General features: G+C 39.3%; 1 protein-coding gene across 2 annotated transcripts in view; it reads left to right on the top strand.

Moving 5' to 3' along the window:
- Positions 1-4,732: 4,732 nt before the first annotated feature.
- RIPK2 (receptor interacting serine/threonine kinase 2) overlaps positions 4,733-25,081 on the top strand; it is a 40,222-nt gene continuing 19,873 nt past the window's right edge. For both annotated transcript variants that reach the window (XM_027561606.1, XM_027561603.1), the window contains exons 1-3: positions 4,733-5,163; positions 17,227-17,380; positions 21,345-21,500. In XM_027561606.1, the coding sequence (XP_027417407.1) occupies positions 4,991-5,163; positions 17,227-17,380; positions 21,345-21,500 (483 nt within the window). In that variant the 5' untranslated portion in view covers positions 4,733-4,990. The remainder of the gene's footprint in view (positions 5,164-17,226; positions 17,381-21,344; positions 21,501-25,081) is intronic.

Here is a 25,081-nt window from a genome sequence, read left to right as displayed (position 1 = left end):
ATTGACTCATAAAATGTATACTTTTCTGTGTTCAGCTTTTTTCATCTGATATTATATTTGTGATTCATCAATATTGTAGCCTATTCAATACCATTGCTGTTTCATATTCCATTATGTTAAATGTGCCACAAATTATCTACCCATTCTACTGGTTATGGATATTTGGGTAATTTCCAGTTTGAAGCTATTATAAATAGCATTACTGTGAGGATTCTAGTATAAGCTGTGATTAATCACTCAGACGTGTCTGACTCTTTGCGACCCCATGAACTATAGCTCGGCAGGCTCCTCTGTCCTTGTAGGTTTTCCAAGCAAGAGTACTGAAGTGGATTGCCATGCCCTCCTCCAGGAATCTACCCAACCCAGGGATCAAACGCAGGTCTCCTGCATTACAGGCGCACAGATTCTTTACTGTCTGAGCCAGCAGGGAATATCAGTATACCTAGACAATAGAATGGGAAAGAGTAGAGATCTCAAGAAAATTAGAGATTACAAGGGAACATTTCATGCAAAGATGGGCTCAAAAAAGGACAGAAGTGGTGTGGACTGAACAGAGCAGAATATATTAAGAAGAGGTGGCAAGAATACACAGAAGAACTATACAAAAAAGATTTTAGTGATCTGGATAACTATGATGTTGTGATCACTCACCTGGAGAAGACATCCTGGAGTGAGAAGTCAAGTGGGCCTTAGGAAGCATCATTATGAACAAAACTAGTGCAGGTGATGGAATTCCAACTGAGCTATTTCAAATCCTGAAAAATGATGTTGTTAAAGTGCTGCACTCAATATGTTAGCATATATGGAAAACTCAGCAGTGGCCACAGGCCTGGTAAAAATCAGTTTTCATTGAATGCCAAAGAAGGGCAATGCCAAAGAATGTTTAAACTACTGCACGTGCACGCGTGCCAAGTCATTTCAGTCGTGTCCGACTCTTTGCCACCCCATGAACTATAGCCCACCAGGCTCCTCTGTCCATGGGATTCTCCTGGCAAGGGTTGCCATTTCCTTCTCAAGCTACTGCACAATTGCAGTCATTTTACATGCTAGTAAAGTAATCAAAATTCTTCAAACTAGGCTTCAACAGTATGCAAACCAAGAACTTCCAAAGTTCCAAGAACTTCCAAGCTGGATTTAGAAAAGGCAGAGGAACTAAGTCAAATTGCCAATATCTGTTGGATCATAGAAAAATCTAGAGAATTCCAGAAAGACATATATTTCTGCTTCATTGACTGCGCTAAAGCTTTTGACGGAGCAGACCAAAGCAAACTGTGGAAAATTCTTAAAGAAGTGGGAATACCAGATGACCAGACCTGCCTCCTGAGAAACTTGTATTCAGGTCAAGAAGAAATAGAACCAGACATGGAACAAAAGACTAGTTCAAAATTGGGAAAGGAGTACATCAAGGTTGTATATTGTCACCATGCTTATTTAACTTACATGGAGAGTACATCATGCGAAATGCGAGGCTGGATGAAGCACAAGCTGGAATCAAGATTGCAGAGAGAAATATCAATAACCTCAGATACGCAGACGACACCACCCTTATGGCAGAAAGCAAAGAAGAATTAAAGAGACTCTTGATGAGATAAAAGAGGAGAGTTAAAAAGTTGGCTTAAAACTCAACATTCAAAAAACAAAGATCATTGCATCCAGTCCCATCACTTCACAGCAAACAGACGGGGGAAAAGTGGAAACAGTGACAGACTATTTTCTTAGGCTCCAAAATCACTACAGATGGTAATTGCAGCCATAAAATTAAAAGACACTTGTTCCTTGGAAGCAAAGCGATGACAAACCTAGACAGCATATTAAGAAACAGAGACATTACTTTGCCAACAAAGGTCCATATAGTCTATCATCAAAGCTATGGTTTTTCTAGTAGTCACATATGGCTGTAAGAGCTGGACAATAACAAAGACAGAGAGTCGAAGAATTGATGCCTTCAAACTTGGTGCTAGAGAAGACTCTTGAGAATCCCTTGGACAGCAAGGAGATCAAACAAGTCAATCCTAAAGGAAATCAACCCTGAATATTCAATGGAAGCACTGATGCTGAAGCTGAAACTCCAATACTTTGGCCACCTGATGCGAAGAGCCAACTCATTGGAAAAGTCCCTGATGCTGGGAAAGATTGAAGGCAGGGGAAGAAGGGGATGACAGAGGAAGAGACGGTTGGATGGCATCACTGACTCAACGGACATGAGTTTGAGCAAACTCCAAAGAGATGGTGAAGGACAGAAAGCCTGGCTTGTGGCAGTCCATGGGGTCGCAAAGAGTCGGGACACAACTGAGTGACTGAACAACATACCTAGACAAGGAATTACTGAGGATGCGCATATCTGTAATTTTAATAGATTCTGCCACAGGGTTTGAATAGTTGGTTATACCAAATGGCACTCTTATCAGCAATGTACAAGAGTTCCAATTGCTACAGAACCTCATCCACACTTGGTATATTCTGTCTTTTTCATTTCAGTTATTCTTGTATTTGTGTAGTGTTATTTCATTGTGGTTTTAACTTGTAGTTCTCTAATAACTAAAGATATAGAATACCTTTTCACATTCATTTGCTATTTACTGTTTAGATATCTCCTCTTGTGAAGTATCTATGTCCACTCCTTAATTTCCTATTGGATTATTGGAGCTTTTAAATTTAAAAATTTTTGAACCACGTGACTATAATACTATTTTTTAATTTAAAAGAAATGCAATTAAAATATAAATTTTATAGACTTCTATGCTGCATGTTCTCTCCTTCTTAGAGATTTATAATATACTAGTATTTCAGAAGCTCTAAAAAGTCTTAAACTTTTCAACCACAGAACAGTTTGGAGAAATGCTGCTTCCATTCTTATATAATCTTTAGTTTCATGGAATTAATAATTTTTTTTCGCTTTCCTATAGTTTTAAATCTCCTGCTCAAATTTTATCACATATTTCTTTAGATCTATCAAACATCTAGCTATATAACTACACACAAATACTCAAAATTAATCATCTAAATAAATAATTTTTATCAGTCTTTCTTCTTGGAATCTGCCATCTCCTTGCTCCAGTGAAAGCAATTGCTCTCTGATCCGGCCACATATCTTTCACCTGGCATTTCCCTTCACATCCTTCTGGTCCTGTTTTCTGGGCCCCATGTCTTTCTTGTTTTGCTGTCATGTTCTATTGCAGTACATCCTCTAGTAGTTTTCTTTTTTAAAAAAGTATATAGATGGAAAATAAATGTTTTTGCATCCTTTATGTATGTGAAATGTTTTTATTCTGCTCTTATACTTTATGAATAGTTTGACTACAGAATTCTAGATTGGAAGCTATTGTAATACAAAATTTGAAATTTCACTGCAGTGTTTTAGCATAAAAGCATGATCACTGAGAAATCAGATGCCATTCTAATACCCACCCGTTTGTTCTTGTTTCTTCCCTCTGAATTCTTAGAATCTTCTATTTGCTTTTAGTGTCTTGATCTTTTTAATGATGTACTTTAATATAGGTCTTTCTTATTCACTGTGCTGTGTATGTGTGTGTGCGTGCGCACGCGCTCAGCTGTGTTGGACTCTTTGTGACCCCATGGACTGTAGCCTGCCAGGCTCCTCAGTCCATGGGGTTTCCCAGGCAAGAATACTCCAGTGGGCTGCCATTTCCTCCTCCTCTTCCCACCCCAGGCATCAAACCGGCGTCTCTCGAGTCTCCTGCATTGGCAGGTGGATTCTTTACCACTGCGGCCACCTTAGCTGGTAGACCCTTTCAATATGAAGACCTTTGACCTTTGATCCTGGCAAAAATTCTTGAGTTATTATTTTGATAATTTCCTCCCTACTTTTTGTTCTCTTTCTCTAGAGCTCTTAGTTTGTAAACTGAATGAATGAATGAATACGAAAAGTTTTCTAAGCACTTTTTGTAGCAAAAAGCTTATTTAGAAATAAACCACAGATTATCAGACCATAGCTTTAAAGCTAAGCAATTTAAGTTACCAGATTTCAAAACAATCTTTATTACAGCTTCCATTAATTGAAAAATGTAGCATTGCTACTCACATTTCCGGCAATAAAGAAATAAAGGAAGAGTTGAATTTCCCTAGGCAGAAATCCCTGATTCAACTCAAGCATTTCCTATTAATTACGTTTTAGAACTCATTAAATGCCTAGCACGAACTTGCTATTGTGTACAATGTCTGCACCACACGTTGCGAAACAGCCATTTCAGGTGTAGACAGGTGTTTAAGGTAAAAAAAAGACGAAAAGATGCTTCCATCGTTTTTCAGTTGGCATTAAATACTGCGTTCTTCCCAGATCTATGAGAAAGAAACGTTTGCAGTCTTACCTGAAATCAGAGAGAAGGAATCTCTCAAGGCTATTTTTCAATCTCTGGCTGTAATTATGGGCGTCAGGAGAAAACATAGGTGAGGGGAAGAAAACTATGTTGCTAGTAGACGGGACCAGAGGAGAGTCTTCCAGGCGGGAGGGCCTGCGGACCAAGTGTGAGGCGGCTGAGGGGAAATTTCCTCATAGGAAACCCTTCCAAACCCTGGCTGGTGGAGGGCGCGGAGAGAAGACGCACTGAGCGCCCCGGGCTCCTTTCCCACTCTCTGGCCGTCGCCCGCGCCGCGCCGGCCTGGGACACGCGGTCGGAACTCCCGGCGGCGGCGACCTCGGGCGGACGCGCGGGAAAGCCCCCGGCTCGGCGTCCGCCCGCTGACGTCGCTGGAGCGTCTGTGGAGGCGGAGCTCCGAGCGGCCGGCTGCCGCGCCCTGGAGGGCCGGGTCGGCGAGAGGAAGCCCGTCTCCGGAGCGCCCCGTCTCCTCGGCCTTAACCTGTCTCCAGAGAGAGTTCGCCCGGGCCCTGGATAAGGAGCGTGGCCGCGGGCCGCCTGGGGGATGAACGGCCTCGCGACCTAGTGTGCGGCCCCGCGCCGGGCGGAGCTGCGGCCGCGGCGGGCACTTCCGGGAGCGGCCGGCGGCCGGAGGGCCGGCGCGGCCCGCCGCCATGAGCGCGGAGCCCGTCTACAGCGCCTTGCCCGCCATCCCGTACCACAAGCTCGCCGACCTGCGATACCTGAGCCGCGGCGCGTCCGGCACCGTGTCGTCCGCCCGCCACGCCGACTGGCGCGTTCAGGTGGCCGTGAAGCACCTGCACATCCACAGCCCGCTGCTCGACAGGTAGGGCCGCGGTCCTGCCCCTCTCACTGGCTCTCACCCCGGGCACCTGGGCTCCGGAGCCCCGACGGCGGTGACCGCTTCCCCTCGAAGCGGCCCTTCGAGGCTTAGGCTCACCTGGGGGAAAGGCCGGCTTCTCTGGAGATGCCACAGTCTCGCTTCTTGTCACTGCTTTGTTATTTTTTTCCTAGGCTTCCTTTCTCCAGACACCAGAGCCAACAATCACAGCCCAACTCTAAACGTCCTCTCTACTGAAATTCAGTTGTGTTGACTTCGTTTTTTTCTTTTGAAGTCTAACTCTAGGGTCGCATCGCCCAATGGGTAGCGTTTAGCCACACATAGCTGTTGAGTGCTGAAAATATGGCTGTCTGAACTGAAATGTGTTCTTAGTGGGAAATACACGTTCGATTTCTAGCACTTACTATCAAAACTTGTAATATCTCATGTATAATTTTATATGATACGCTTAGATGGTATCTTTTGATATGTTGTGATAAATATATTGGTAAAGTTCACTTTGCATATTTCTTTCTACCTTTTTTTTTTAAGTGGCTACATGAAAATTTCAAATTGTATATGTGGGTCACGTGTTTTTATTGACCAGCACTGCTGTAGAATCTGGGACGTTTTGCTTTGGGCTTTTTGTTGTGGTTTTGGTTTACTACGTGTAGTCAGAGAAGTTTAGACATCAAACTCAACTCAATTTAGTTTCTCCTCACTCTCACGGGAAAGGAAGTCTGTCTCTGGAGGAAACTTGTGTAATTTTTACTAACAATAAACTGGAATCAGAAGACTGTTAAATGACAAAACTTTTGAATGCCTCTCCCATTGAACAATTTTAGTGCACTATCTAGATTTCATGGGAGGGCTAGCATTAGTTTCTGTTTCCAGAAAAACCTTTCAACTATGTGTATTGGTCAGTGTGTTTAGTCAGTGCGTTTTCCTTCCGGTAGAAATCTAACTAGGCTCTGCATTCAATTCTTAGCAAGTTAACACCCATGATTGCAAACATTCTCCTCTCCCACCTCCCCCAATGAAAGTGAAAGTTGCTCAGTCCTGTCTGACTCTTTTCTACCCCCATGGACTATGCAGTCCATGGGATTCTCCAGGGCAGAATACTGGAGTGGGTAGCCGTTCCTTTCTCCCCGGTATCTTCCCAACCCAGGAATCGAACCCAGGTCTTCCCCCTATATCATGTAAGTGAAAATACATCATGCTAGATGCCTGATTTATGGCAGAAAGTGAAGAGGAACTAAAAAGCCTCTTGATGAAAGTGAAAGTGGAGAGTGAAAAAGTTGGTTTAAAGCTCAACATTCAGAAAACAAGATCATGGCATCTGGTCCCATCACTTCATGGGAAATAGATGGGCAAACAGTGGAAACAGTGTCAGACTTTCTTTTTTGGGGCTCCAAAATCACTGCAGATGGTGACTGCAGCCATGAAATTAAAAGACGCTTACTCCTTGGAAGAAAAGTTATGACCAACCTAGATAGCATATTGAAAAGCAGAGACGTTACTTTACCAACAAAGGTCCGTCTAGTCAAGGCTATGGTTTTTCCTGTGGTCGTGTATGGATGTGAGAGTTGGACTGTGAAGAAGGCTGAGCGCCAAAGAATTGATGCTTTTGAACTGTGGTGTTGGAGAAGACTCTTGAGAGTCCCTTGGACTGCAAGGAGATCCAACCAGTCCATTCTGAAGGAGATCAGCCCTGGGATTTCTTTGGAAGGAATGATGCTAAAGCTGAAACTCCAGTACTTCGGCCACCTCATGCGAAGAGTTGACTCATTGGAAAAGACTCTTGATGCTGGGAGGGATTGGGGGCAAGAGGAGAAGGGGACGACAGAGGATGAGATGGCTGGATGGCATCACTGGCTGGATGGCATCACTGACTCGATGGACGTGAGTCTGAGTGAACTCCGGGAGTTGGTGATGGGGAGGGAGGCCTAGTGTGCTGCGATTCACAGGGTCGCAAAGAGTCGGACACGACTGAGCGACTGAACTGAACTGAACTGAGATGCCTGATTAGTTGTCAGTATCCAACAGCAGTTAAATTCCTCAGTTTCAGCCCTGCTAATGCTACTGACTTTCATCTGCCTGTGGTTTCTTTTCGTTCTCTTGCTATCAGGCTTGGATGGGCAAGGTCCCACAGTAAGTTTGAGATACCTCTAGGGATTGCTTCCATTTTTTGTGTACCATAATTCAGATTGAGTGATACACAGGGTATGTTTACCCTAGGTCTTGAATTCTGTGTAGCAAGTATGGGGCAATTACATATATATGTATGTGTATGTAGTCAACTTTGAAGGGTGGTAATTGACTAGAGAGGGTGGATGTATTTGAGAATCAACTTAAAATATATGGAAATCGAGCAGTTACGGACTCATTAGGTATTTTAAAGCAGATTGATCCTCCCATTTTGGATGCTGCTTCTCAAGATTTTAATTTATCTAAGTTTTGTGCCATTTGGAGCCAAGAAATGAAGCGGGAGTTCACTTTCCATGTTCATTAACAATTTTCATAATCCAAAATTCCTACCAAATTGGGTAGGAAATTAATTCTGCCTTCAAAGAAGCCTTAAGGACCAACACAACACTCTGGCATTACTGCACCGTGTATTTCCTCCTGCTCGTTACCTAGAATGTTAACATTATCTGTGTTTATGACATCTCAGCATAGCACTGGATATGCAGTTGACTCAAAGGATGGCTGTGTCCTCACTTATGAAGTAGGAATAACAAATACATGTACTTCTTGGGCTCTCGTGTGGATAATGTTTGCATTGTTCTTTGAGAGGAAAGAAAAATAAGTTTATGTGCTATTACATTTTCTTATTTTAGTGATTGATGAGTCATTCTCTATAACCTGACTTCTGCCCAATGAATGGACCTTCCCCAGCAATCTCCCAGCTCCTATGAGTACATGAGTTTGACTGGTTGTTCAAACACCTTGTGTAAACAATTTAACTGTTTTGTGACTGAAAATTTATTTTTTGCCAATATGTCTATAGAAGCTGTGTTTTACGTTTCTGGGTTTTTGTTTTGTTTTGTTTTTTAATATATTGGGTTGGCCAACAAGTTCATTCATATTTTCTGCAAGATGGCATGGAAAAACCCAAATGAACTTTTTGGCCAACTCAATAAAAACCTATTTTTAAATTGTTGTAGCTTATTCTGTTTTCCCACTCTCTCCTTCTTTTCAAAATATAACTTCAGGAATTTTCTTTCTCTGATTAAGCAGTAATAGGAAAAAACAAAGGTGTTAGAACCCACAATTGCAATTCAAATCTGACTCCAAACCTGCCACTTATTATTAACATGACCATTAGAAAATTATTCATTTATCTAAGCCCAGTGTGGCAACCCACTCCAGTACTCTTGTCTGGAGAATCCTAGGGACGGGGGAGCCTGGTGGGGTCGCACAGAGCCGGACACGACTGAAGCGACTTAGCAGCAGCAGCAGCAGTGCTCTCATAGGGATAATAAAACCAACTTTGGTAAAGTGACATAGTAGGATCACAAGAGAAGGGAGAATGCCTCATACTCCTAATGGGAGGAGGAATTAGTATGTTAAGTATCACCAAGATTTCCCCTAGCATGCCCTCTCTATAATTCTCAGGGTATCTAGGAACCTTCAGGTCAATCCTGGGTTTTCCCTGCAAAGGTGCTACTCTGTAACTGTCTTGTTGATCTACCTTTCTTAAGGCAAACACACACCTCTTTCAATTTAGGGAACAAATTTAATTAAAGCTGGTCTCACAGACCGGTATAATTGGTTGTCTCACAGTTGGGGTACTAAGTGTCTAAAGAACAGGAAGGATAGAGGCTCTTGATGTATTTTTGTAACTCTTGAATTTAGAAACATGTAAATATATTACCTGTTCAAAACATGGATGGCTAAGATATTTTTTCTTTATTTTGTTTATTGTTTGTTTTTAAAAGGAAGCCTCATAGTCTGGTCTGGAATGTGTTTTTCAGCAGCCATTCGTCAAGATCTTGGGTGGTTTAAACAAAAGCATCCAGAAAAATTTTACATTATATGCAAGATGACAGTTATATGAATTTCTTTTAAATAAGCTTTTTAATGGAAGCATAACATGTGTATCAGTTCAGTTCAGTTCAGTCGCTCAGTCGTGTCCGACTCATTGCATGTGTATAGAAAAACACAAATATAATTGTTCAGCATGACATCACAAAGTAAAGATAACTACAGTCACCACCCACATAAATAACTATATCACTTCTTAGTCATTACTCGTCATCCTTCCCAAGGGTGAATACTATCCTGAATTCTAAAACCAAAGATTAGGCTTGATAGTGGTTAACCTTTACATAAATTGAATACATAATGTATCTTTAATTTCTGGCTTCTCTTATCTAACATTGTAAGATTTATCCATGTTGTTACCTGGAGCAGGTAACCTTCATTTTCATTGCTATAAAGTATTCAGTATTCTACTTTATAACACATTTATTTATCCATTCTGTTGTTGATAGAGATGTTTCCATTCTTTGGCTATTAGGATGAGAGCTTCTATGAACATTGTTGTGTATGTCTTTTGATGTACACACGTACGCTTTTGCATTGTATTCTCTTACTATGCCTAGTAAGAGAATTTGAGGAATTTTTTGGTCCCTGAAGCCTCAGTCTTAGTGGTTTTGGAGGTTTTAGTACTTAAGGGAGGTATGTTTCCTAGGAAACATGGTTTCAGTGAATTAGAAGTGGACATGGCTTGCTGGCAAGATTTTTTTCCTGTCATTAACCAATGTGGGTGGGGGAAACATTATTGACAGAGGAGAAAGATTCCTTTTAAGAGGGGGAACTTGGATTGCTGTTGTACAGTGGAGTAAGTCCCTGGAGATGGAAATGGCAACCCTCTCCAGTATTCTTGCCAAGAAAATCCCATGGATAGAGGAGCTGGTTGGATGAGCCACAGTCCATGGGGTCACAAAAGAGTCTGACACAACTGAGTGACTAAATGACAGTCATCAGTTCAGTTCAGTTCAGTCGCTCAGTTTTGTCCAACTCTTTGCGATCCCATGAATCGCAGCACCCCAGGCCTCCCTGCCCATCACCAACTCCCTGAGTTCACTCAGACTCACGTCCATCGAGTCAGTGATGCCATCCAGCCATCTCATCCTCTGTCGTCCCCTTCTCCTCTTGCCCCCAATCCCTCCCAGCATTAGCATCTTTTCCAGTGAGTCAGCTCTTCGCATGAGGTGGCCAAAGTACTGGAGTTTCAGCTTTGGTATCATTCCTTCCAAAGAAATCCCAGGGCTGATCTCCTTCAGAATGGACTGGTTGGATCTCCGTGCAGTCCAAGGGACTCTCAAGAGTCTTCTCCAACACCACAGTTCAAAAGCATCAATTCTTTGGCACTCAGCCTTCTTCACAGTCCAACTCTCACATCCATCATGACCACTGGAAAAACCATAGCCTTGACTAGACAGACCTTTGTTGGCAAAGTAATGTCTCTGCTTTTCAATATGCTATCTAGGTTGGTCATAACTTTCCTTCCAAGGAGTAAGCGTCTTTTAATTTCATGGCTGCAGTCACCATCTGCAGTGATTTTGGAGCCCAAAAAAGAAAGTCTGACACTGTTTCCACTGTTTGCCCATCTATTTCCCATGAAATGATGGGACCAGATGCCATGATCTTCGTTTTCTGAATGTTTAGTTTTAAGCCAACTTTTTCACTCTCCACTTTCACTTTCATCAAGAGGCTTTTTAGTTCCTCTTCACTTTCTGCCATAAGGGTGGTGTCATTTGCATATCTGAGGTTATTGATATTTCTCCCGGCAATCTTGATTCCAGCTTGTGCTTCTTCCAGTCCAGTGTTTCTCATAATGTACTCTGCATAGAAGTTAAATAAGCAGGATGACAATATACAGCCTTGATGTACTCCTTTTCCTATTTGGAGCCAGTCTGTTGTTCCATGTCCAGTTCTGACTGTTGCTTCCTGACCTGCATACAAATTTCTCAAGAGGCAGGTCAGGTGGTCTGGTATTCCCATCTCTTTCAGAATTTTCCACAGTTTATTGTGATCCACACAGTCAAAGGCTTTGGCATAGTCAATAAAGCAGAAATAGATGTTTTTCTGGTACTCTCTTGCTTTTTCGATGATCCACCAGATGTTGGCAATTTGATCTCTGGTTCCTCTGCCTTTTCTAAAACCAGTTTGAACAACTGGAAGTTCATGGTTCACATATTGCTGAAGCCTGGCTTGGAGAATTTTGAGCATTACTTTACTAGCATGTGAGATGAGTGCAATTGTGTGGTAGTTTGAGCATTCTTTGGTATTGCCTTTCTTTGGGATTAGAATAAAAACTGATCTTTTCCAGTCCTGTGGCTACTGTTGAGTTTTCCAAATTTGCTGGCATATTGAGTGCAGTACTTTCACAGCATCATCTTTCAGGATTTGAAGTAGCTCAACTGGAATTCCATCACCTCCACTAGCCAAATAGCTTCTACTAGAGAGTGAAAGTGAAAGTCGCTCAGTCGTGTCCGATTCTTTGCAACCCCATGGTCTCTACAGTATATGGAATTCTCCAGGCCAGAATACTAGAGTGGGTAGCCTTTAGTGCAGTATGTTATACTTCCTTAATAAGGTATATTATACTCCCTTAATCAATAAAGTCAGTCAGTCATCACAGCCTGGGCATTCTATTCAGCTAATGTTTTTCTTCCCATTTCCACTGCAACCTTTATAGCTTCAGACCGTCATTGCTTCACATTTTTTGTAGTTTTGCTTTTTTTTTTTTTTTTAATTTTATTTTTAAACTTTACAATATTGTATTGGTTTTGCCAAATATCGAAATGAATCCTCAACAGGTATACATGTGTTCCCCATCCTGAACCCTCCTCCCTCCCCATACCATCCCTCTGGGTCGTCCCAGTGCACCAGCCCCAAGCATCCAGTATCGTGCATCGAACCTGGACTGGCAACTCGTTTCATACATGATAGTATACATGTTTCAATGCCATTCTCCCAAATCTTCCCACCCTCTCCCTCTCCCACAAAGTCCATAAGACTGATCTATACATCAGTGTCTCTTTTGCTGTCTCGTATATAGGGTTATTGTTACCATCTTTCTAAATTCCATATATATGTGTTAGTATACTGTATTGGTGTTTTTCTTTCTGGCTTACTTCACTCTATATAATAGGCTCCAGTTTCATCCACCTCATTAGAACTGATTCAAATGAATTCTTTTTAATGGCTGAGTAATACTCCATTGTGTATATGTACCATAGCTTTCTTATCCATTCATCTGCTGATGGACATCTAGGTTGCTTCCATGTCCTGGCTATTATAAACAGTGCTGCAGTGAACATTGGGGTACACGTGTCTCCTTCCCTTCTGATTTCCTTAGTGTGTATGCCCAGCAGTGGGATTGCTGGATCATAAGGCAGTTCTATTTCCAGTTTTTTAAGGAATCTCCACACTGTTCTCCATAGTGGCTGTACTAGTTTGCATTCCCACCAACAGTGTAAGAGGGTTCCCTTTTCTCCATACCCTCTCCAGCATTTATTGCTTGTAGACTTTTGGATCGCAGCCATTCTGACTGGCGTGAAATGGTACCTCATAGCGGTTTTGATTTGCATTTCTCTGATAATGAGTGATGTTGAGCATCTTTTCATGTGTTTGTTAGCCATCTGTATGTCTTCTTTGGAGAAATGTCTATTTAGTTCTTTGGCCCATTTTTTGATTGGGTCATTTGTTTTTCTGGAGTTGAGCTTTAGGAGTTGCTTGTATATTTTTGAGATTAGTTGTTTGTCAGTTTCTTCATTTGCTATTATTTTCTCCCATTCTGAAGGCTGTCTTTTCACCTTGCTAATAGTTTCCTTTGTTGTGCAGAAGCTTTTAAGTTTAATTAGGTCCCATTTGTTTATTTTTGCTTTTATTTCCAATATTCTGGGAGGTTTTATTGGAGTAATAGTTGCTTTACAATGTTGTATTTCTTCTGTACTACAGACTGAATCATCTATATATGTATATGTGTGTGTGTATGTGTATATATGTATATATATATATATATATATATATATGTATGTATGTATGTCTCCCTTCTTTTTTGGATTTCCTTCCCATTTAGGTTACCACAGAGCACTGAGTAGAGTTCCCTAAAGTATACAGTAGGTTCTCGTTAGTTATCTACTTTACCCATAGTATCAATAGTGTATATATGTCAGTCCTTATCTTCTAGTTCATTCCACCACCCCCTTTCCCGCCTTGGTGTCCAATGTTTGTTGTCTGTGTCTCCATTTCTGTTTTGCAAATAAAATCATCTATACTATTATTCTAGAATCCACATATATGCGTTAAAATATGCTATTTGTTTTTTTCTTTCTGACTTTTAACTTCACTCTGTAGGATAGTCTCTAGGTCCATCCACATCTCTGCAAATGATCCAATTTAGTTCTTTTTTATGGCTGAGTAACAATGTTCCATTGTACATATGTACCACATCTTCCTTATCCATTCATCTGTAGATGGATATCTGGGTTGCTTCCATGTTCTGGCTCTTGTAAATAGTGCTGCTGTGAACATTGGGGTGCATTTATCTTTTGGAATTATAGCCTTTCTCTGGGTATATGCCCAGTAGTAGGATTCCTGGGTCATACAGTAGTTCTATTTTTAATTTTTGAAGGAATCTCCATAGTGTTCTTCATAGGGCTTTATCAGTTTATATTCCCATCAACAGTTCAAGAGTTCCCATTCTCCACACCCTCTCCAGCATTTATTGTTCGTAGATTTTTTTTTTTAATGATGGTCATTCTGATGGGTGTGAATGATATCTCATTACAGTTTTGATTTTCACATCTCTAATAATTAATGATGCTGAGCATCTTTTCAGGTGTTTGTTGGCCCTGTGTATGCCTTCTTTGGAGAAGTGTCTATTTAGGTCTTCCACCCATTTTTTGATTGGGTTTTTGTGTTTTGGTTTTTTTTTTACTTGAACTGTTTGTATGTTTTGGAGGTTAATTCCTTGACAGTTACTTCATTTGCCAGTATTTTTTCCCATTCTGAGGGAGAAAATATTGGCAGATATTTCCTTGTTTGTCTTGTTTATGGTGTCCTTTGCTGTGCAAAAACTTTTAAGTTCAATTGTGGCTCAGCAGTAAAGAATTCACCTCCAATACAGGAGATGTGGGTTTGATCCCTGGGTCGAGAAGATCCCCTGGAGGAGGAAATGGCAACCCACTCCACTATTCTAGCCAGGAAAATCCCATGGACAGAGGAGCCTGGTGGGTTGCAGTCCATAGGGTGGCAAAGAAACAGACACGACTGAGCGAATGAGCTCATGTGCACATAATAAGCACAGATCCCATTTGTTAATTTTGGTTTTTATTGACATTACTCTAGGAGGTGGGTCAGCAAAGATCCTACTATGATTTATGTCAAAGAATGTTATGCCTATATTTTCCTCCAAGAATTTTTCAGTGTCTGGCCTTCATTCAGGTCTTTAATTCATTTTGAGTTTATTTTTGTGTATGGCATTAGAGTTCTAATTTCATTCTTTCACAAGTAGCCGTCCAGTTTTCCCAGCACTACGTATTGAAGAGGATGTCTTCATTGTATATTCTTGCCTCTTTAGTCATAAATTAGTTGACTGTATATGCACTGATTTGTTTTGGGGCTTTCTATCCTATTCCATTGGTCTGTATTTCCATTTTTGTACCAGTACCATACTGTCTCGATGACAGTAGCTTTGTAGTATAATCTGAGGTCAGAGAGCCTGATTTCTCCAGCTCCCATTTTTCTTTCTCAAGGTTGTTTTGGGATATTTAGGATCTTTTGTATTTTCTACGAATTGTAAAATTTTCTGTTCTAGTTCAATGAAAAATGCCATTGATAATTTGATAAGGATTACATTGAATCTGTAGATTGCTCTGGGTAGTATAGTCATTTTCACAATATTGATGCTTCCAATCTAAGAATCTCTCCATATGTTTGTATCTTTGATGTCTCCTGAATGTCTTTCAGTTTTCTGTGTACAGATCTTTTGCTTCCTTAGGTAGGTTTATATCTAGGTATTTTATACTTTGTGTTGCAATAGTAAATGGGATTGTTTCCTTAATTTCTCTTTCTGATCTTTCTTTGTTAGTGTATCAGAATGCAAGAAATTTCTGTTTTAATTTTGTATCCTGCAACTTTAGTAAATTCACTGATGAGCTCTAGTAGTTTTCTGGTGGCATCTTTAGGATTTTCTATGTAAAGTATCATTGTCATCTGCAAACAGTGACAGTTTTACATCTTCTTTTCCAATTTGGATTCCTTTTATTTCTTTTCCTTTTCTGATTGCTGTGGCTAGGACTTCTGAAACTATGCTGAATAATAATGTTGAGAGTGGACACCCTTGTCTTGTTCCTGATCTGAGGGGAAATTCTTTTAGGTTTTTCACCGTTGAGAATATTTGCTGTAGGTTGTCATATATGGCCTTTATAATGTTGAGGTAGGTTCCCTCTATGCTCACTTTCTGGAGAGTTTATATCATAAATGGGTGTTGAATTTTGTCCAAAGTTTTTTCTGCATCTATTGAGATGATCATGTGATTTTTATTCAGTTTGTTAATATGGTTTGTCATATTCACTGATTTGCATATATTGAAGAATCCTCGCATCCCAGGGATAGATCCCACTTGATCATGGTGTATGAAGCTTTCAGTGTGTTGTTGTATTTGATTTGCTAATATTTGGTTGAGGATTTTTGCGTCTGTGTTCATCAGTAATATGGGCAAGAATACTGGAGTGTGTTGCCATTTCTTCCTCCAGGGGATCTTCCTGACCCAGGGTTTGAACTGAGTCTCTTTTGTCTCCTGCATTGGCAGGCAGGTTGTTTACTGCTAGCGCCACCTGGGAAGCCCACTAGTCATTGGAAATGTACCAGTCAAGATCACGATGAGTATGTATGTTTCTTAAAAAGGTTTCTGGACAGCTTGAGATCACAGACTGTATTTTTTTATCTAATTTTTTATTTACTTGACATGTACACACTGCTTTATTTATCTTCGGGTGGGCTAGGTCTTTGTTGCTGCACATGGACTTTCTCTATTTGCAGAGAGTGGGGGCTACTCTAGTTGTGGCACGTGGGCTTCTCATTGCGGTGGCCTCTCTCGTGGAGCACAGACTCTAGGTGCCCTGGCGTAAGTAGTCGTGGCCCAGGGGCTCGTTAGTTGTGTCTGCAGGGCCCTGGAGCATGCAGGCTTCAGTAGTTGGGGTGAGTGGACTCAGTCATTGTGGCCCATGGGCTTAGTTGCTCCATGGCGTGTGAAATTGTCCCAGACCAGGGAGTGAATGCATGTCCCCGGCCTTGGCAGGCAGATTCTTATCCACTGCACCACCAGGGAACTCACCAAACTATGTTTTGGGGTTTTTTTTTTTTAACTTAATTGTCTCCATAAGGCTGAGCACTGTGGTTTATTCATAATGAAAGTTCAACACTTATTTCTTTTATGAATGAATAAGGAAATAAATCTGGAATCCAGAGTTAGCCCAGGAATGTTATAAGCATTTATCTCTTCTCAGTGTTCTTTTCCTGAGTTCCAGCCTATAATTTCTGAGTAGTATTGACCCTTATGCGACTATTATCATCTAGTCATTAAAATCTACAACATTTAAGTGTTTTAATATTCAGGATATTTAGAAAATTTTTACATGATATGCAACCGTAAAATTTAATGTAACAGTCTAATAAAATTTTATCATTTTAATACAACAGAAACTTATGTAATTGGTTCAAGCACCTATCGTTTTAATACAAATAGACTTTATAAACAAACATTGTGTTCTTTGCCTTTCCTAGGAAAAGTACAGTTTTGATCTATGTGTAGCACTTCTTTCTGTCAGTGGTTTATATGTTATTTTGGTCTCTAAACAGACCTATGGAATATGTAAGGTAGAGATTATCCCTCCTTTAAATATGAAGAAACTAAGAAAAGTTGCCTAATTTACATGAGATCAAAAGCTAATGAATGAATGGAAAAATCCAGAATTAATTAATATTATGGGCATGATAATTGTGTATTTTTCATTATTTTGAAATAATTATGCTTTTTTTTTTCTTTAGTGAAAGAAATGATGTCTTAAGAGAAGCTGAAATTTTACACAAAGCTCGATTTAGTTACATTCTTCCAATTTTGGGAATTTGCAATGAGCCTGAATTTTTAGGAATAGTTACCGAATACATGCCAAATGGATCATTAAATGAGCTCCTACATAGGGTAAGTACTATACATTTTCAGTGGCTAGAATTCTGTTAGTTAACCTATACAGTGCTTTGGTTTTACATGTGAGCCAAAATAAGAATAATGACAAACAGTTGCAGTGGTAAAATTTCACCATTTCTGGCTTCTTTTGTGTTGTTAAAAATACTGTGCAGCCAGACCCTGCATTCTAGTCACCTCGATTATGCTGCTTAGGTTCCTGAGGCTTACACTGAATTCCAGTATCCACAGGTATATATATGTGGGAGAGGAGCGGGAGAGAAAAAAGACAGACTCTGTACACTGTACAGTTTATTGTTGGCTTAAGCCAGCTTTTATTTTATGTTAAAGATAATTTAGTATTCTAATTAAATGTTAGTAGTATCAATTCACAAAGTTCTGAATTAATAGACCAAATTATCTATCTCTGAGTATCAAATACCTGAGTTTTTCCAATAATAGGCAATGGCATGAGCCGTATTACCTTTTGCTCAAGGTACCAATTACTCTGTCTTTAACTATGAAAACCATTAGTAAACAACTTTGAGGGGGCGAGGTCCTCATTCTCAAAATGTGTGTATTCATCTACTGTTGTTTGCTTGACCTTATTAAGATTATCTCTAGCCCACAGGTTCCCTCAAGAGATATTTTTAAATACCTGGGTCTGTTTTGTTAAGGTTGCTTTAGTTAAAACTGAGTAGTAACATAATCTGTAAAATCCAGTCACTGAACACTCCTAAATTCTGGTGCATCACAATGTTCTATAAGCAAATGAGGGAGCGTGGGTGCCCCTATCACCACTCATGGAGTGACTTCCTCTTTATTTTAGGATGCAACACATTGTCTGTGACGGCACAATCGAAAACAAGGGCAGAGTAAAGAGACTAGTGTCAGTGAGTAAGATTTGTGTAACCAACATAGCAATTAAGATACAAAACACAATTTCCTTTTTTTGACTGAATGTAAGCATAGACACTAATGTTTTCCTCTCATACCCCAGCACCCCAGTAGATACTGTGGTACCCAAATTTGGAGCCCATTAGAAATTCTAGAGCCTCCTAAGGGGCATTGCTAATTTCTGGAAGGAATCATAAAATACAGGTTGAGCACTCATCTACCTTCTTCCCCAATGATTATCTACTTTTTCTGAGTATGTTCCTCTTCCTGGGAAGCTGTAATAATGTTTAAGTTAGGAAAACATTTAAGAAAATTCAGATGACTATTACTTGTAAGTACCAGGAAATAAAGGCATTACATTTGTAATGTTTCTATATTATACATGGAATGCAAGAGTAGGAAGTCAAGAGATACCCAGAATAACAGGCAAGGTTGGCCTTGGAATACAAAATGAAGCAAGGCAAAGGCTAAGAGAGTTTTGTCAAAAGAACATGCTGGTCATAGCAAACAGCCTTTTCCAACAACCCAAGAGATGACTCTACACATGGACATTACCAGATGGTCGATATCAAAAAAAGATTATGTTCTTTGCAGCCAACGATGGAGAAGCTCTATACAGTTAGCCAAACAAGACCTGGAACTGACTGTGGCACGGATCACGAGCTCCTTATTGCAAGATTCAGACTTAAATTGAAGCAAGTAGGGAAAACCACTAGGCTATTCAGATATAACCTAAATCAGATCCCTTATGTTTATACAGTGGAGGTGATGAACAGATTCAAGGGATTAGGTCTGGTAGACAGAGTGCCTGAAGAACTATAAATAGAGGTTCATTACATTGTACAGGAGGCAATAACAAAACCATCTCAAAAAGGATGCAGGAAGGCAAAGTGGTTGTCCAAGGAGGCTTTACAAAAAGCTGAGGAAAGAAGAGAAATGAAAGGCAAGGAAGAAAGAGAAAGATACCCAACTGAATGTAGAGTTCCAGAGAAGAGCAAGGAGAGATAAGAAGGCCTTCTTAAATGAACAATAGAATGGGAAAGACTAGAAATCTCTTCAAGAAAATTGGAAATATCAAGGGAAACATTTCATGCAAGGATGGGCACAATAAAGGACAGAAATGGCAAGGAGCTAACAGAAGCAGAAGAGATTAAGAAGAGGTAGCCAGAGTATACAGAAGAACTACACAAAAAAAGGTCTTAATGACCTGGATAACCATGGTCACTCACCTAGAGCCAGACATCTTGGAGTGTGAAGTCAAGTGGGCCTTAAGAAGCATTACTGTGAACAAACCTAGTGGAGGTGATGGAATACCAGCTGAGCTATTTAGAATCCTAAAAGATGATGCTGTTAAAGTGCTGCACTCAATATGTCAGCAAATTTGGAAAATGCATAGTGTCCACAAGACTGGAAGACATCAGTTTTCATTCCAGTGTCAAAGACGGGCAATGCCAAAGAATGTTCAAACTACCATACGGTTGTGCTCATTTCACATGCTAGCAAGGATATGCTGAAAATCCTTCAAGCTAGGTTTTAGCAGTACATGAACCAAGAGCTTATAAATGCGCAAGCTGTATTTAGTAAAGGAAGAAGAACCAGAGATCAAATTACCAACATTCATTGGATCATGCAGAAAGCAAGGGAATTCCAGAAAAACATATTCTGTTTCATTGACTATGCTAAAGCCTTTCAGTGTGTGGATCACAACAAACTGGAAAATTCATAAAGAGATGGGAGTCATCAGACCACCTTACCTGTTTCCTGAGAAACCCGCATGTGGGTCAAGAGGCAACATTTGGAACCAATCATGGAATAACTGACTGGTTCCAAATTGGGAAAGGAGTACAACAAAGCTGTATATTGTCACCCTGCTTATTTAACTTCTATGCAAAGTACATCATGTGAAGTGCTAAGCTGGATAAATCACAAGCTGGAATCAAGATTGCTGGGAGAAAAATCAACAACGTCAGACGTACAGATGATATCACCCTAATGGCAGAAAGTGAAGAGGAACTAAAGAGCCTCTTGATGAGGGTTGAAAAGGTGAGTGAAAAAGCTGGCTTGGAACTCACTATTGTAAAAACTAAGATCATGGCATCCGGTCCAATCACTTCATAGCAAATACAAGGGGAAAAAGTAGAAGCAGTGATGAATTTTATTTTCTTGGATTCCAAAACTCACTGTGGACTGTAACTGCAACCATGAAATTGAAAGACACTTACTCCTTGGAAGGAAGGCTATGACAAACTTAGCGTATTAAAAAGCAGAGACATCACTTTGCTACAAAGGTCCATGTAATCAAAGCTATAGTTTTTCCAGTAGTCACATAGGGATGTGAGAGTTGAACTATAAGAAGGGTGGATGCCGAAGAATTGATGCTTTTGAACTGTGGTGCTGGAGAAGACTCTTGAGAGCCCTTTGGACAGCAAGAAGATCAATTCAGTAAATCCTAAAAAGAAATCAACCCTGAATACTCATTGCAAGAACCAATGCTGAAGCTGAAGCTCAAATACTTTGACCATCTTATGGGAAGAGCCGACTCGTAGGCAAAGACCCTGATACTGGGAAAGATTGAAGGCAAAAAAAGGGGGTGGCAGAAAATGAGATGATTAGATAGTATCAACAACTCAATGGCCATGAATTTGAGCACAAACTCCAGGAGACAGTAGAAAACAGAGGCACCTGGCATGCTGCAGTCCATGGGATCACAAGTAGTGGGATGTGACTTAGCAACTGAACAACCTAGAATGAGAAGATATGTCGAGTATAAATGTATGTGTCTGGGTATTATATAGATAAAAATAAACTACTCAACTGAAGAGAGACCCCATACCATGTAGTGCATTGCCAGTAAATACTAAAAGGAAATATTAGTACTGTAAAGTCATTATTTTCTCTATAAGGAAAATAAGATCCAAGGATGTTAAAGAATGTCAGATAGATACTATGTAATAAAATAAGTATATTTTGCCCTATACTTAGTTATACTAGATATTTAGTTTATACTATTCTCATGGAATATTTCATTTTCAAAGTGGAAATAAATTTGGCCACTAATTTTGGTTTTATTTATTTTCATATAAAGAAAATCGAATATCCTGATGTTCCTTGGCCATTGAGATTTCGTATTCTGCATGAAATTGCTCTAGGTGTAAATTACCTGCACAATATGAATCCTCCTCTACTTCATCATGACCTGAAGACTCAAAACATCTTATTGGATAATGAATTTCATGTTAAGGTAATTACTGTTTTTCAAAAAAGCTTATCTGCATCCTTGTGTTTAATAGTTTTAAAGACTTCTTAGTTAATTTTTCTACCTTGCCAATTTAATGTCTCTGCCTTTTCCATGGCCCCTAATTCAGTGCCACTTCTTCCTGCTGCAGTGGGTTAGTTATTCCTAGACTACAGATATTCATAAAAGTATGGTTCAGATACAAAGTCATTATATTCTTAATTTAAATTGTTAAGTATACCTTTATTTACTTTTTATTTTGAAATTATTAGAGATTCTTAGGTGGTTGCAGAGTAAAGAAGTCTCATGTACCCTTCACGCAGTTTCTACCAGTGGTTACGTCACATATAACTATAGTACCATTTCAAAGCCAGGAATTTGACATTGGTACAGTACACATATGTAGTTTGTAGTTCTGTTTCACTTTATCTTGTGTAAATTTCTGTGGCTATGATAGCAGTCAAGATACAGCACTATTCTATCACAACAAAGATACCACTTATACTATCCCTGTATAGTCATGTTCACCTTCCCTCCATCGTCCCTAACCGCTGTCAACCAGTAATCTGTTTTTCTTTTCTATAATTTTGTTGTTTTGACAATGGACTCATACAATGTATGATATTTTGAGATTGGCTTTGTTCATTTAGCATAAGGCCTTTGAGATCCATTTGAGTCTTTGCTTGTGTCAAGAATTGTTTTCTTTTTCGTTGGTGAATAATATTCCATGGTGTGGGTGTACTAGAGTTGTTTAACCATAGTTACTTTTAGCCTTTGGCAGTTAAAATAAAACTCCATTGAATAGTCCTGTACAACTTTTTGAACAAACGTAAGTTTTTATTCCTCTGAGATAAATGCCCAGGAGTTTAACTGTGTGGTCATATGGTAAAGTATGTTTAGGTCTTTAAGAAGCTGCCTGTTTTCTACAGTAGCTGCACCATTGTACATTTCACCAGCAGCGTATGAAAGACCCAGCTTTTCTGCACCCTCACCAGCATTTGGTTTTATCACCGTTTTTTATTCTGGTATTCTAATGGATGTATAGTGATATATACCATGATCTTAATTTTCACTTTCCAATGATGTTGAATAGTGTTATTTATTTATTTGCCATCTCTATATCCTTTTCAGTGATGTGTGTCTTCAGATCTTAAGACCATTTTCTACTTGGACTCTTTGCTTTTTTACTATTGAGTTTTAAAAGTTCTGTGTATTTTTAGATGTAAGTCCTTCATCAGATACATACTGATAGTTGGGAGACCTTTTCTGCCAGTCCAAGGTTTGTTCTTTTCATACTTTTCAGCAAGGTCTTTCACAGAGCAAAAGTTTTAATTTTTTTCTTTTATGATCATGCTTTTGCTGTCATGACCTTTTTCTTCTGTAGTCCAAGGATTTTTAATTTTGTCTTCTAGCTTAGTGTCATCCTTAAATTTAATTAGCTACTTTTTGTGTCTTCAAGTCATGATTACCTATTAACCATTACAGTGCTCAAATCAGAGCTACACAACATGGTGCTAAAAACCTCCCTTCAGGTCAAGTTCAGGCCTTTTATTAATTAGGACTTTTGGAGAATAAGCATTCATTTTGTTTGGCATACTCCTAAAAGAACTGTTAGCCCATGTTTCTCCTTTTTTTTTCATACAAATGTTACAAAAGTCCTTCTTTGACTGCTTTCCCAAGTGTCCTTGTTACCAGGTCCAACTTTATACTCCTTACCATGCAACAGAGCCAATAAATCAACAAATGAGGTGTTGGGGCAAGGAACAGCAACCTTACTTGGAAAGCCAGTAGACCAAGAAGATGGTGGATTAGTGTCCCAAAGAACCAGCACATCCAAGATAGAATTCAGGCTTTTGCTTTTATACTAAAAGGCGAGAGGGTGTGGATGGTGGTGGCAAGGTTCTTGGACCTTTTGGGTTTGCAGCTGTCCTTAGGGGTCAGGTCATGATGTTCGTACAGACCTTCAACAAAACAAATACTATTTATTCTCTGTTCTGCACTGTGGAGGTATTTGCTAGTGTTCTAACTAAACCTGAAATATATGTAAAATGAACTGAGACTTGTACTATATAAATTTTTCAACCTCCTTGGACCTTATTTCCTTCATCTCAGTCCAGAAACCATTCTTGATAGAGAAGACCCAAGCAAAGTAATAGGTGATGACGATCCCTACTTTCTCTTTTTCATTGATGAGTAGGGTATTTATTTGACATGAATAGAATTTAAAATAGTTTGGCTTTGTGTGTTTTTTTAATTTTTGTTATTTTTAGAACATTCAAAACTGTGACCTTTCTAATACAGTTCTTATAAATTAGTGACACTCTTTTATATGTGTCCTGTGTGTCTCTACTTGTTATTTTGTAAATGTCCCTTAAAAGTAAGAGTTTCAGTGACTCATAAATAATTAAGTTATCCTTTCTACCTGTCTTCTTGAAAGGGCCATTTAAATGAAATACAAAACAAAATCTCTTGAAGTACTTAATGAGAGTAAATGGAACCTCACACCTTGTTAGTTTTTTTTTTTTAAGTAAATTTTCTCACTGTAATGTTAATCAGAAACATATTAATAGTATCTAAAATAAAAATCTTTACCACTAGTTAAGATCAATCTACTTCTACTTTAAAAAGAATACGTCCAACCTGATGGTCTGCTGGGCAGCATCTGTTAGTGCACCTTAAATACAAATGAGCCCGTGACAGGCTTGTCTGAAGTAAACATTTATATGCACCGTGTCTGGTTTCTCTCCTGTTGTCAGTCCAGTGTGGAAACCAGAATGCTTGGAAGTTCTTCCTCATAGCTTCTTACTGATGATAACTTCATAGTTTTAAAGAGACAGACATTATTATGTAAATGAAAATAGCTATTCTGGTAGGGTGGTAGGATTAGGGATGATTTTTATGAGCAAAGTGTTTTAATCTCTGATTTTAAAATTTTTCTTAATTGAAGTATAGTTGATTTACAGTATTATGTTAGTTTTAGTTATACAGCAAAGTGATTCAATTTTATGTTTTTCAGATTATTTTCCTTTATAGGTTATTATAAGATACTGAATATAGTTTTCTGTGCTATACAATAAATTCTTGGTGCATTATCATCTGTTTTTAACTAAACAGATCCTTTACCTTTAAAATGTGTGTTAAGATCTTGTGTAGAAATAAAAAGTTCCTATTCTCTGTCTTCATTGTTGAATGCCAAATATTTCCGGATCCTCAAGAAACCATAGAACTTGCATCCCTCTCATATTCTTCACTTTTTCTCTTCTCTGGAAGATCCAGATTTAATGAATCATGTCTTTTGTATATGGTGTTTGTGACAGAGAAGGGGAAGAAATGTAGTTCCATGTGAACACCAAACTAAATTGACTGATAAAGGGAGTTCTGATTAATTTTTCTAGATAAGGTTTCAAAACACAAATGTGAAGTAAACGGAGCACATAAGCAAACTAAGAATACATTTTCTGCAGCACTGTACTCATACCAGTGCTTAGCCCAGTAGCTTGCAGTTTATGGTTTAGGTGTAAGAACCTGTTGCTGTTCAGTCGCTAATTTGTGTTGGACTCTCTGCGACCCCATGGACTGTAGCACGC

The sequence above is a fragment of the Bos indicus x Bos taurus genome, chromosome 14 (assembly GCF_003369695.1).
Source record: "Bos indicus x Bos taurus breed Angus x Brahman F1 hybrid chromosome 14, Bos_hybrid_MaternalHap_v2.0, whole genome shotgun sequence".
Taxonomy (NCBI): Eukaryota; Metazoa; Chordata; class Mammalia; order Artiodactyla; family Bovidae; genus Bos; species Bos indicus x Bos taurus.
Note: the sequence above shows the minus strand (reverse complement) of the source record. Positions and strands in the feature narration are given on the sequence as shown.